Source organism: Tympanuchus pallidicinctus, unplaced genomic scaffold (assembly GCF_026119805.1).
Source record: "Tympanuchus pallidicinctus isolate F22 unplaced genomic scaffold, pur_lepc_1.0 scaffold11, whole genome shotgun sequence".
In the NCBI taxonomy this organism is placed as follows: domain Eukaryota; kingdom Metazoa; phylum Chordata; class Aves; order Galliformes; family Phasianidae; genus Tympanuchus; species Tympanuchus pallidicinctus.
In genome coordinates this window covers 16,400,397-16,415,007 of record NW_026294627.1, presented here as the reverse complement: position 1 = coordinate 16,415,007, position 14,611 = coordinate 16,400,397, and the positions used below count along the sequence as shown (strand labels likewise).

The 14,611-nt window shown below is 38.9% G+C and overlaps 1 protein-coding gene across 4 annotated transcripts in view; it reads left to right on the top strand.

The window, feature by feature from the left end:
- SACS (sacsin molecular chaperone) overlaps positions 1–14,611 on the top strand; it is a 55,039-nt gene that overhangs the window by 19,080 nt on the left and 21,348 nt on the right. For all 4 annotated transcript variants that reach the window (XM_052669068.1, XM_052669038.1, XM_052669048.1 and 1 more), the window contains 4 exons: positions 443–986; positions 7,995–8,145; positions 10,240–10,327; positions 12,004–12,089. In XM_052669068.1, coding sequence (XP_052525028.1) covers positions 964–986; positions 7,995–8,145; positions 10,240–10,327; positions 12,004–12,089 — 348 coding nt within the window. In that variant the 5' untranslated portion in view covers positions 443–963. The remainder of the gene's footprint in view (positions 1–442; positions 987–7,994; positions 8,146–10,239; positions 10,328–12,003; positions 12,090–14,611) is intronic.

Sequence of the window (14,611 nt, the reverse complement as noted above, 5' to 3'; positions counted from 1 at the left end):
TAATCTCTTCCTTTAGTTGCAAGCCATTTGTGTAGAAGGGTAAACTCCTTCCCCATTACTGTTCTGCCCAGCCTGCTCCTTTTTTCAATGGAATAATCTTATGTCAAAGCTATAATATATTCTGGAGTCTTTTTTAGGAGAAACGAATGCAAGGAAGAAACTGAAAAATTTCTTAGTTATTCTGTGTACTCGCAGCTACATATGTTAGTTATTCTGTTGACTGCACTTACTTATATTGTATTGGAAGAAAAGCAGAAAACCTCATTGGTTTTTTTCAGCTCTCCACGTGCTTACGAGCACTGTAATGCAGAAGGCAGCTTATAATTAGTAACATGACTCACTTAATGCTATGCCCTCAGAGGAAATGACTCTCCATACTTTTCAGTTCAGTTCTCTGTTGTACTAATGGTCCACCTCTTTTCTCTTGTGTCTGTTCTTCCAGAACTGCTGAGCTGATGTTAAGAAGTGGCTTCTAGCAGGTGTGAAGGAGAAGACAAGTCAAGATTTTGGCCTTCACAAATAATCTTCCAACTTTGTCTGTTTCCAGAAGAAAGGAAGAAAAAGCAGAAAGAGCAGCTGTGACACTTCCACCCCTTCTCCAGAAAAATTGTTAGAAATCAATCGCACAAAAGCATCGTCTTGAATTCGGATAAGAAAAACTAAGCAAAACCTTGCTTAAGTTTGTTCCTGATTATGAGAAAGGCAAGGTCTGTGAACAATTAACTCTGAGTTTTAGAAGAAAACTGGAGAAGTAGCAGATGGTGAGACATAAAGCAGTCTTTTGGAATGAAAGGATGGAGTGAAAACTAAGTTAGGGATAAAACTGAGTTAGGGCTTTCTGATGTCCAGTGAAGAGGAGGTGATAAGCCACCAAGAAAAGAAGACTGAAAAATCATTTTCTAATTTATAAATCCAGAATCTGCTTCATGTTTCTATTGAGAAGATATCAAAAGAGAACAGACAATGGAGATCAAGGATAAGGACAGGTAAATAATTTAATTCCTCTAAGAACTTTTTTGTTAGGCTGACATATTCTTGCTCAAACTCCTATGGTCTTCAGTAAGATAAGCACTGGGTTTGAAACTACCTAGAATTTGTTTTTTGAAAAGTACTACTTTAAAAAAAGAGATTCATTGCTTTAGTTACAAAATCATAAGTAGGTATCAGGTTCTGACGCATTTGCACGTGAATTTACCAATGAAAACTGCTTGAAAAAAAAGAAAGTTCCTGTGAGATTCATAGTCTGACCTACAGTTTACATGTACACTTCACTTTCACTAATGCATTTTAAAAAAACAAATGAAACTTCTCTTCTTTATGCACTTGCCCAACAATGAATTCAACATATAACAATATGTTACTGGGAACAGTGGATAATCTTGCTAACAGCTGAAGAACAACATGAGTTCTTTGTGTAGACAGTATCTGAACAAAACCTAGGAGATAAATGTTTACCTGGGTCTCAAACTATCACTGGAAATGTTGTTATTACTCAGAATCAATGCATGAAGAGATGACAGCCTCCACCTCCAGAACTGTAATCTGCAGTATCCCCACTGACATGCAACTCTATCAGACACAGCCTCTGTGTGGGTTGTCCTAATTGGAGGTGCAGGGCCAATAAGTAAGTTGAGTACTGGGTATTCAGAAGAGTTGGGACTGAATAAATCAGACTTTAGAGTTACAGCAAGGGAGAGGCTTTGATTTGACAGACGCTGACTGTTACATACAAATGGCTCAATCTGTTGTGCCATAGGCAGATTTCTTGCACTGAGCACTGTTCCTTCTGCCAACTATTTAAAATTCTATATTCAATATTAACATCTCAGATACTATTTAGTGATGGGTTTTCTTCCACCCAGAAGGGGATACTCTGTGCTGTTCCTTCTCACAAGGCCTTCCTTGCATCTCATGTTTTTTTTCCTTTGTGCCACACATCTATCTCCTGTGATCTGAAGGACAATTTGTTGTTTGTCTTAGTGTTTTAAAAACTGGTAGGAAGGAGGTAGAACTGATAGAAAACTAGCAGAATCTCTTAGAATAATTTTTTACTCAGGTGATGTGCTGGCACATGTTGCCCATAGAAGTTGTGGATGCCCTATTTCTGGAGGTACTCAAGACCAGGCTGGATGGAATTCTGGGCAGCCTGGTCTGGTGGGGCAGGGAGGTTAGATCTAGATGATCTTTAAGGTTCCCTCCAACCTAAGCCATTCTGTGATTACTGGGTACCATCCACTTATTTGATGCACAGACATACACAGACACTCTCACAGGCCCTTGAAGTTGTGTGTTGTCATAATTTATGAAAACTGCATGAATCTTCTTCTGTTTGATATTTTATCCAGATACATAGGGTTCTGTTCAGTGATGCCTACTGAAACTCTGGAGCATAAATAGATGTAGAATTCAGAAGTGATCTCTAGAACAGAGATGAGAAATACTTCTTAGAACGTGTAATCTATGTGTAATCTGGGGCTCATTTTACTATTATTGATTGGATTTTTCTCACTTTAAGTAGAAAGATAGAAGCTTCATTAAGTATTCTGAAATGAAAACAGGAAAACTGTCAAAGTAGCATGGAAGAAATGCCCTTGATAAACTCATTACTGTGTGTCCCATATGGAGGCCTGGACTAGATTCATTATGGTACTTTGGAACATACTTTAGTCACTGAAATTAATATGCAAATTTAAGCTCTGGTTTTTGGTGTTGCAAAGTTAAAGTGGGTGTTCTAAATCCCATCCTTTTGTTGTCACCAAAGGCTACAAGAAAACAACTACTACTAAAAAATGTGTGCCAACAGCAGTCCTTGCAACGCTGCAAGGACTCTTAAGTTCCTCTTAAAGCAGTTATCTGAAGAGTAATTGTTACTCTGCTGTAGTTAAGAGTGAAGTTAGGTACATAATATAAAGTCACCTCCCAGAGGTAGATCTAAGAGGAAGTTTTACTTACACATTTGAGAAGATTTTGAAATTCTTCTGTTTATTAGTGCCTTCTTGCTCTGCTCTTTATTAGCAAAGAGTATACAAATTTCATGGACTCTTAAGCACTTCCCCATGACATTTCATCAGTGCCATCAAAGAAGTGGCTTGAACATTAAAAGAAGTAATTGGGAGAGTAAAACTATTATGTGGAAATAAATGCTGTCCTTGGCCCCTCTGCACTTAACTCTTTTGTTTGTTAGTATTTCAGAAGTGTTCAATTCGTATAGTACTTGGCCCCTGGAATGTGTGTTTAGAAATACATCAGCTTGCAAAAGAAATAAGAACACTTTCCTCTAGTTCTTGCATATTTACTAGGCCATGATCATGCAGCTATTTGACTTAGAAGCTGGCTATGATAGTTTCATATGAAGACTGAAGAGTAGGAGAACTGATTCAAAGGGATTTCACCAAACTATAGAAAGACAATTTCAGCAAAATACTTCAATTTTGTAACAGATTTTTGGGTAATTTTTAATCAAGTTTACTTTGAAGGCCAAAGTGTCTTTTGTCAATTCTACGAGATTTAATTAATGCCTATTTAGTGATTTCAGATAGGAAAAATAGAAAAAGTTGTTTTCTGTTAATGAAGTTATTCAAATAAGTAGAAACTTTCCATTCTCCAGAAAGAGGTGATTTCCCAATGGGTAGTATATGTGTCATCAGTGAATGACATCAGCCAGTGATAGGTTTATACTCAAGCTTCTTGAAAAGGTAAGCAAGGATATAAAGCAAGCTCCTGGCAGTGACTGCAGACCAATGCAATCTATATTCTCTGTCTAATGGGAAATATTTATGATGTAATGTTGAAAATGTCTGTTAGAACCATTTAAAGAACTGGGTTAAGAATGAAGCTAAGTGCTTACTGTGTCAAAGAAATCTTTGGCTTTATGTTTCCTATGTGCTGTCTCAAATAAATGTGGCTGTTGAGTCACATCTACTTGCTTGCCAGCACTGCAGAAAATTTGCTGCACTGGATGATACTGTACTGCAGTGAATTTTCTCTTATATTAGAAAGTGTACACTATTTGTCTCTCAGTATTCTTCCATTTGAAGACTCCATTCTATCTTTTTGTGCACAGTTATAAGGAAATACTGGGCTTGAATCCATCTCTTTCTGCTGCTGCACACTTATTTTAAATTATTGTGAATATAAGATCACATTGCAACACAGATTTTTCTGTGGTAAGGGACATACTACTATGAAAATGTATTTCAGTTTGTTTGATAAAATACTTTAGCGCTTCAGAGACTCTTTCCATTTTTTTCTATTGCATGTCTGTTCATATATAGGTTGTATGACCTTATTGTGAACCAAACAGAACCCCTGTTTATGGACATAGGAAAATTTCTGTATGTGGTTTCAAATCCAAATGCTGTTCTGCTTGGAAATGTTGTTATAAAGATGTTACATACCTTCCTAGTTCTATTATTCAAAGGGATAAGCAAGATAAAAAGTAAGAATTAAAAAAGGGGGGTTTTTTTGGTCCTCAAAGTCTACAAACCAGAAATAGTACTTCTTTTTCATCAAGCAGTGTAATTTCTAAGTCATTTTTCTATGAGATTTTTATCTAGCCATCAGGAAAAAATTAAGTTTCTCCAAGAGGTTTCTACTCAAATTGTAGTTTCTCTTCAGTTTAAGAAGAGCTTGTTTTTTCCCATTCTTTGGATGTAGTATCAGTTTTGTTTCTTTTTTTTTTTTTTTTTTCTTTTTCTTTTTTCCTTTGTTACTAAAATCATTGCCTTTTCTTGCTAGAAGTTTGTCATAAAATTGGTTAACTTGAAATTTTGACACCACTGGAATCAATAGGATGCTTGTTCATCAACAGCAACATCTATTCAATAAAAAATAAAAATAACAAGGGAGCAAAGCTCTAAAGTAGGTGCCAGAACTCTAAAGGTAACTGTTCTAACACAGCTCATGTCTAAAAAATTCAGCATCCACCTAAAACCAAATATTTCTCTCTGTCTGCACGTCAGAAGTTTCCCCTGGTTTATGAACTATGGCTGTAACAGCATTTAACCCATCAATTGCAACAATAGCCACATTTATACAAATGCAGCTATATACTAGCTGACCCATTACAGCAGCACTGTCACCTCACCAGTCACCAGGAGCTCAGCATGACAATACCAATGGTGACAGAGGGTACCACACTGAAGACAGTGAACAACTAACACTGATCTACAGAACTGCCACCAACGAGCATTCATATGTGAGGCTTCTCTGCTTCAGGCGTGTAGCAAAGATGGGACCCACCTCTTCTCTCTGCTCAAAAATTAAGTCCCCAAATAGGATCTCTTCTGAAGTTTCAGAACAACTTTCCCAAGCTTGATTTGTCAAAGCTTGTGCTTATGTTGGTGCTCACTGGGATAGACATTGCAGGTATTTCTTCATTCATCTTGCCACGATATTATCAAATCATCGTCAATCTCTTGCAAAGCATACCTCTCTACTGTCAGTTTTGGCTAATGCCTGCAAGGATGACAATTAATTTCCAATCTATTTGTTTATTTATTTATTTTTAATATACCAGTCATCATGCAGCACAACAGTTAATTCATTTCTGTATCAGTCATGTTAAAGCTTGTCTTTGATAAACCTTAGGTATCAAGAGAAGGCTCTGAATGCTCCTACGTAAGTGCCTTCTACAAATTTGCTTGGTGCCAATGTTGTTTCCATCTAGGCTATTGTTGGAGATGTTAAACAATATCAGGTGGTCTACCCAGTTCTGCCTGCCTGGACACTCTGCTTTATACAAATTCTTAATCTTAGTAGTCAACATTTCAACTCACCATTCCATTCCAGCTGATACTTCTTCAGATTCCAGACATGAATATTGCTGCTGGCTACAGTTTCAAAAGTCACACTAAATTGAGGTGTATTTCACTAGTTTTGTTCCATCTACATACTTGTTCATCGCATCATGCAGGGTATTTAAGAGTTGATTATATCCTTGCTAATTCATGCTTTGTCTTCATTATTACATTTTTGTCCTTTGAGTATTTTACACTGATTCCAAGTTGATCTTCTTTGCAGTATCTCAGATCTGAGATGAGATTTAGTGGCCTTCAATTCCTTTCAGCATCCTTTTAGACCTTCAATAAGATGGGCCTTTTTTTTCCAGCCATAAAGCTGTTCTGGTCATTGTGCTTTCTCACAGATGGCACATTCCTGAGATAGCCTTGCAGTCACATTGGTCTGCATTTGAACACTGGTGAATCCCATCTGCCTGTATGGACCTGAGTAGATAGAACTACTCCAGGCAACCCTACATGCTGGGGGAGGAGTGGCTGGAAAGCTGCCTGATGGAAAGGGACCTTGGCTGGATGGTCAACTGAATATGAGCCAGCAGTGTGCCCAGGTAGCCAAGAAGGCCAATGGCATCCTGGCTTGGATCAGGAATGGTGTGGTGAGCAGGACTAGGGAAGTCATCCTGCCCCTGTACTCGGCACTGGTGAGACCTCACCTCGAGTGCTGTGTTCAGTTTTGGGCACCTCAGTACAGACAGGACATGGAGGTGCTGGAGCAGGTCCAAAGAAGGGCAACAAGGCTTGTGAAGGGCTTGGAGAATACGGCCTATGAGGAGAGACTGAAGGAACTGGGGCTGTTCAGTCTGGGGAAAAGGAGGCTGAGGGGAGACCTTACTGCTCTCTTCCAATATCTGAAAGGTGCTTACAGCAAGAGCAGGTTGGTCTCTTCTCACTGGTGACAGGTGGCAGGACGAGGGGAAATGGCCTCAAGTTGTGCCAGGGTAAGTTTAGGTCGGACATCAGGAAAAACTTATTTACAGAAAGGGCTGTTAAGCACTGGAATAGGCTGCCCAGGGAGGTGGTTGAGTCACCATCCCTGGATGTGTTTAAAAACTGTTTGGATTTGGTGCACAGGGACACGATTTGATGGAGGGTTGTTAGAGTTAGGGTGGTATGGTTAGATTGAGGTTGGACTTGATGATCTTTAAGGTCTTTTCCAACAAACTTTCTAACTGTAGTTCCAAATTGTTGCTTAGTTCTCATCACTGGCAGCTCCTCTCCTTCCCAAAATGTGTCAGAGATTGGAAACAGGCTTTGCCCTTAAAGACTCATGCAGTGAGTGCTTAAGCTGTTTCTGTGTGGATGGTCATTAAGTTGTTTCCTCCATCTGTCAGCATCCAGTTACAGAACTTTTGCAATGAGCATATTGCAGTCACTGAGCTTTGGTACAGGCTGAGTGAAAACAACCACTGCAGACTTTGCTTCTGTACCTTGAGAGATTGGAGTAAGTTCTTCCTACCTATTTTCAGGAAAGTGTGTTTTCCACAGGTTTTGTAAGGCACAAGCCCCACGGGATAAAGTGGATGATCAATACCAGTAAGTATTCATGATTAAGCAAGCAATTCACAGAAAAAAAATGAGGTTTCCTCCTGTGTTTCGTATTCTTCAGAAACGTGGGGTTTATTAACCCTAAGACTGCTGGGCCTGGATGCTGGGCACTGCGTGAGCGAGAATGAAGTAAGGGAGAAGTGAGGAGACGCTGCTGTTTAAGGCTGGAAGCAGCAGGACCAGAACCGGCTTCCACGTCCCGACGCCTCCCTGCGCGGAGCTGGGCACCCTGACAGGGGCCGCGCTGCTCGCCCCTCCCCGGCAGCCACCGCTGCTTTTAGGGCGTCTTCCCCACCAGTCCCACTTTTTCCTCCTCCTTCTTCCTCTTCCTTCAAGCCGCAGAGCTCAAGGCGAGCCCCTCCCGCCCGCCGCCGCCCGGTCCCTCCCCTTCCCCGTGTGGGGAGAGGCGGCGGCAGCTAACGGTCCTTTGTGCGCTGCGGCATGTGAGTGGCGGCGGGACGGGACGGGACGGGACGGGACGGGACGAGGTTACGGGTGCAGGCGCTGCCACAGCCTCTCCTCTCGGACCCGCCACCCCACCCCGCATCCCGGCCGGGAGCTCCGGCGGCCGCCTCGGGCCTGCAGGTCGTGAGGGGCTGCGGGTGGGCGCTGGGGCAGCGCTCCTCAGGCTGTGTTTCTGTGTTGGCGCAGGCTGGCCCGGGTCACCGTCCTCCATGGCTGCCTGGGCTGCAGGACGTTCGAGCTGCCTCCCTCCGCGGATGTGGGCGACGTGAAGGCGCGGATCGACGCGGAAGCCGGCTTCCCTGCTGCCCGCCAGAGGCTGTGGCACTGCGGGAGAGAGGTGAGGGAGGGGCGGAATTCGAGATGTAGGCACGTGGGAGAGGGGTATGAACGAATGACCTTGTGCTGTGGAAAGCATCGACGGGAGGTCCCCGGCTCGGCGCTGCTTGGTGAGCTCCATCCGTGCTGCCTGGAAGTGGGGTGGGGAGGGCAGGCTGGGAACTGGGCTTCGGTGTGGCACAGGAATGCTCAAAGCCGGGTGATCATAGCTGTACTGCTCTGTTACGTGCTTTGAGTTTTGAAACCAATTACCCATGTAGTACGTATTTTATTTTCTAGCTTGGTTTTTCTGTCCTTGATTTTGTGCTCTTCAGGCCTTCCTGTTTTGGGAGAAAGGGGCTTTGTGTATCACTTTCTAAAACCCATCTGGAAGCCAAGATACCAGTGCTGCTCTGTCTGACGCTGCCCTCTGTGTTTTGGCAAGGAGCAGTCAGTAAGCAGGCAATAGTAACTGTTCTCAGATACGTTTCAGGTTAATATTTAGAAATATCAATGTTAGCAGGCATTCCTTACTGTGGTAATCTCAAAACTCCTTCTGAAACTTTTAAGTGCTTGTTTATTTTATCTTTAATTCTTTATTTTGTTGCTGTGTCATTTTTTCCATCACAGCTGCTACCAGACGTTAAAAAATGGTCCAGTATTTCTTTCTCACACAGTGCCTTATAGGGTCACATAATCATTAAGGTTGGGAAGACCACTAAGATCATGGAGTCCAACCATCAGCCCATGCCTGTGACTGCTCTGAGCTATGTCACTAAGTGTGACATTTTCCCTTCTCTTGAAAACCTTCAGGGTCAGTGACTCCACAACCTCCCTGGGCAGCCTGTTCCAATAATGTAGTGTTAATCTATTAATTTGAACAAGTTAATTATTCTAGTTTCAGCTGGTGTTTTGGGTACAGAGATACTACCTGAGAAAAGTTGGTTATTCTCTCCCTTTAGTATTTGGTGGTGGATTACATCGTTTTCTGGATTGTTTTTTATTTTACTGAATTGTAAGCTATCCTATACCCAGTCTAAGTGATTTTACATCTTGAGACACGGTCAGCTGAAGTAGTGTTTGTGTAGGATCTTACAGTAAGCCTACTGTTGCTGTGAAGATTTCTTAAAACTGATGCAATTGAAAAGAAACGTGTTTCTAATTAGTGTTTTAAAATTACGGGTAAGTGCTTTGGACTGGAATTTTTTGCTTATTGAATGTATTTTGATTGTAAGCATCCCTGTGTGAGCACTAATGTCTTCCTTGTGATTTGTTTTTTAGCCACTGAAAAGAGAAAGTAGACCTGAACTTTACTGTAGACTAAAGCTGATGTAATATTACAACTTCACATAATGAAATTGTTTGTTTACTATAAGCTGAGACTAATTTCAATTGCTTAGTTTTCAAATTAACTCAGTACAACTTTACAGCAATTATACATTTGTTTTCCCCTTGTATCTGTGCACTGTGTCGTATGACTGGGACTCCCGTAGTAGACTAAAACTATAACAAAACCATGATGTTTTTCCCAATGGCTGCTGAGGAGTTTGTTGCTTAGTTTGCCCTTATTTTTCTGGAGTGTTCCCAGTGACTCCCTTGGTTTGAGGTAAAAGTGCGATGAAATTGTCAAGTTTTTGTGGGATCTTTCAATGACATACTTTTCTCTACACTTTTTGTCTTCCTTACTCTGAGTGATACAGCTTAGTTTAAAATTACTTGTGTATATTAATTTTCCTTATGGGCATGCACATTAGCATGGTAACTGCGTGCTTCCAGAAGTTCCCAGGTAGCTTCTCAAATACAAAAAGAGGCTGTAGTTTGCACTTAGTAGGCATCTGCAGACATTTTTCTACTTGATTTGTTTGCAGCCATTTGGAGGTCTTGTTACTGTCAGAAAAGTGCACCACCTGAGCACCACCAGACAGGCATTAGGAAAAAAAGCCATACTAGACCACGAAGTCTGAAGTACTGCTTGAAGTGAATACTAGCTGTTGCAGAGTATTTGTGTGCTTCTAGCTAAAGCCAGGCTTCATGGTATAAGTATGCATGGAATAGAACTAAACTAGAATATGTACGTTGCAGAGTGTTTTGACCAAGATCTGTTTTTCTGTTTCAGTTGTCTGATGATACCAAGATTCTAGATCTTCAAAAGTCTCAAAGTCAGATTTTTCTAAATCTTCAGTCAGAAGCATTGAAAGGAGGAGGTATGAAAAAATACATGTCTCTGTTTATGAACTAGAAGGTCCAAACATTTTCTAATCTGGAGTTTTCTAGTCTGGAATTAATAGAAATTATTTTATCTTTAAATGGGAAGCAGAGTTTTTTCTTGTATGTTATAAGTATCCATTTGTTATTACAAGGGAATAAAGCATGCTTATGTACGAAGAAGAAAGTCCTTTTCATGCAGATATTTTATTTGGTGTCACAAAAAAGCTGCATTTCTTAGCTTAGTAAACCACAAATTTATTAACTGGTTTTCTAGTGGTTTTCTAGTGACAGAGGAAAGTAAGGTACTTGTGTATTAGCTACAAGTTCGTGTTTTCTTGCAGTAGAACTCGTAATGGTTCAAAAACACCTGTGAAAATGGACTCTGGTTCTACGGATGAAACATTTTTCTTATTTGGTATATGGCTGTGATAGACTTCAAATAAACAGGTTTTTCCTCTTTCTAACCTGTTTTTTTATTTTAGTCATACAAGTATATGGGAATACATTGTAAGTAGTCCTGTGAAATCCTTCATGGAAAGGAAAAACTGTTGCAGTTTTTTGTGCTTGAATTTTGGCTGTGAGATTTTCTAAAGAGACACTACTGTAAGGATTCCATGTTTAGAGAAAGCACTTAACTTTTCCTAGCCCTGAACACTTATGTAGATCATTCTGAAGGATCTGAAGGCTTTAACACCAGACTTCTGTGTGCATAACTTCTGAGACTTTTTTTTCTTAGGACAGATCATTTGCAGAAAATAGATCTTGTAGCCATCACTTTTTTTTCCGCATTGAGGAGGATGCTGTAGTGTTTTTTTTGTTCCATTGCTTTTTGTCATGTCTTTTTCCCATAGTATATGTAATGTGTGTTTGCATATGTGTACTTGATAAACAAATATATGCAGGAGGGAGAGAGACATAACCATTACATTAGTAATTTTGAAGGGAAGTGATAGGTGAAAATAGGCTCTAGCCAGTTTTCCTGTGGGCATTACATCTACTGTTCATCTCAAGTTTGGTTTTAGGAAGCTGTTCTTTAGATTGGAGGTTGAGAACTGGAGAAATTTGATCCTTTCATTCTGTAATAGATTATTTTTCTTAGAGCAGGGGCTGACCGTGGAGTTTGTAGAGTGCTTATTCACCAGAACTTCAAAACTTGTTAGCAGCTTTCTGTGACTTTCCCTCCTGTGCTGAGCACAGGTAGCGCCCACGCTAACACCAGCACCACAATGTGCTACAACAGGAAGTTTACACTAGACAGAGTATGCTGTGTGAGTGCATGTCGGAAAGGATCATCTCAGCCAGTAAAATATTTAGAGTCCTAGAATGCTGTCCTACAGTCTAAAAAATAGTTGTCCTTTAGAAGTTTTCGAAGTCCTTTAGAAGTTGCTGCATTTGAACTTTCATTAGTTGGGAACTGGGATATAAATGACCTGAAAGCCTTAGCTATCCAGTTTGTTTCACCCAGATAGGAAATTTCATACTAACATTAACATCAACTTTTTTTTTTTTTTTTTTTTTTTTTTTTTTTTTTTTTTTTTTAAGATGTCGTAGTATCAGGTCTTAAGTTAATGTAAAACAAAATTTAAAGTAATTGGTATTTTTTCTTAAACCTGAAAGTAAATGCATAGTAGAATAATGCACAGATTTTTTTGTTTGTTTGTTTCTGCTTTAGGTCGTTTTGGACAAACAACTCCACCACTTGTTGATTTTCTTAAGGATATTTTAAGAAGATACCCAGAAGGAGGACAGATTCTTAAGGTATACAATAAATGGTATTTTTAGAAGGAAATTAATGTGCATGACACACTACTATTAGTTTAATGCTTCCCAGCAAATCTCTGTGGAAGAATTGAAGTATTGAAATCTGACTTCATCAGATACTAGTACAGTAGATAAGTATTTCTATTTCTATAAAGCAAAGTGAGATGTGATTTTTTTTTTTTTTTGGTTTAACATAGTCTCTGAGCTTGCTTGTCACCAGTGCCATTATAATTAATAAAAAAGATAAAATGCAGATGTTAATTTATGTCATGAAATCTTTGATTTAATTGTATGTGAGTGAGCTTTATAAAATATTTATTTTTCTTGCAATTTTTTTCATTTCTGCTGTAAACTATAAAAAAAAAATACATAATAGTATATGCAGTTCTGTAGGACTTAGTTTAGTATAAGATTAGGGTGAACCTGAGAAGTTAGTAGTAAATTTTGCTATAGAATTTCATATTAAATAAAAATACATTTTTTTCTCAATGATTTACTATGGTATCACAGAGTCTCATAATTAGGTTAAGTACATTTATAACAACATCTTTGAGTAACTTTTGGGAGACTGTTTTGAAGCAACATAAATAATAAGCTCATTGGTTTTCTATGGGCATAAAAATATTTTTATTCTAGAAATAGGTTATCATAGCAAATGAACACCAGATTTTCTTCTAAACTGAAGTTAGTGTTCATTACATGCGTTATAATTTGTCTAGGAGACCTTGAAGTGTGCTGGCTCTGTGTTTGAATGCTGAGTATTATGTGTGCAAGCCAAAGGTTGAACATCACAGCACTGACCTAAAAGATAAAATTTTGCAGTTAATAAGATGGGGAAGTGGTAGGATGGGCTTTACCTCACTTTACTCTAGACTAATGAAAACACAGATAATTCGCAGAATCATAAAATGGCCTGGGTTGAAAGGGACCATGATGATCATTTAGTTTCAACTCCCATGTTATGTGCAGGGTTGTCAACCGTTAGACCAGGCTGTCCAGTTCACTCTTATTTCAATAATTTTAGCAAGAGAAAAGATGTCTCGTTTATTGTAGCTTTCTGTGCTAACGTGTTGAAGCGCCAGTTTTACTTTTGAAGGGCATTTCATGTGACTCTTTCATGTTTGAATATTGTACTTCTTGTCCAGAATGCCTCATGGATAGTAGGGAGTTTATTTCTCTAGTATGTGGGAATTCTAGGTTCTGACTAGAATGGGATTTGGTGCAGATGCATATCTGTCTATAGAAAACGCACTGATAAAGCAGGTGACAAAAGAATCTTCCAAGATTTTGTCTTGGAAGGCTTTCTTTGCAACCATGGGACAAGAAGTTAGTTACTTTAAGTATGAATACTTAAATTACAGATGTTTTCAGTTGTTTTGGCAGCTTGTATCACAGGTATATTTTTTGAGAGTACCCATCCTACGAATGGACACCTACCATTTTTACTGTGTATTCCTGAATGCTAGTTGAATCTATAAGATTCATTTGCATCATTAAGGGTTCATGATTTCTTAAAAAGTGAAGCTCAGTTTCTCATTGCAGCTTGAAAAAAAAAAGTAGGATAATGTCCTTAGAAATCAAGCAGGTAGATATAATATTATAAATGTTCATCTTTTCATGTTTTTACAGTTCAGAGTTACCTGACTGTTAAGAATGGCTTATTACTAGGTATTTTGCTGGCCTGTTAAATTAGACTTCAGTGTTAATATTCTTCTTGTACCTTGCTGTTAAAGTCAGACGTAGCAGATCCAGTGTGTCACAGAATGAATGGAAGTCCTTGGCTGCTTGGAAGTTTCCATGCTTATTCCATTTTTCTAGAGACTTCTTCTGTAGTTTCTTGCATGATTGTTTTAGTTCTTTTATAAGAATTTATTATTATTATTATTATTATTATTATTATTATTTTAATTAAGTGCTGCATGTAGCGATTCTGTTTAAAGCATATGCTAAACTGGGTGTTTTTTCTTGCTATCTTGTCTTGATTTTAAATGATGTAGAACTGACAATATATTTTGTTTAAATTGTAATGTACCTTTTGGATCGAATATATTGTCATACAGTAAAAAACTGAGGGCTTACTGCTTTAAATTAAAGCTCTATGCTAGATATCTATGAGTTTGTTACTTATTTATTACTATTCATTGCTGCCAACAATATATTAGAATCCAACCTGAACACTCACCTCGCTGGCAACCCTTTTATTGTTGTGAATTACTGAAGAAAATTTATGTTGTATGTTATGTTTTGGTGTGATGTACCTACCTAGACATCTTTCCAATTCAAATGAGGGATCTTCTTGTGCAAAACTTAATTACGTATTCTCCCGCACACATAGGCACATATCTGGTACATTTTTGGAGTCCTGACATGCACTGGTGATCCAGTATAAATAGAGTATTTTGTGAAGTTCTCACTCTGCAACTGTTCATAATTATTCTGATGAGTCTATGGTAAACGGTACTAGATGGGCATATTTTATCAATATAGTTTATAATTTGCATAGTAAACAACTTTACTGA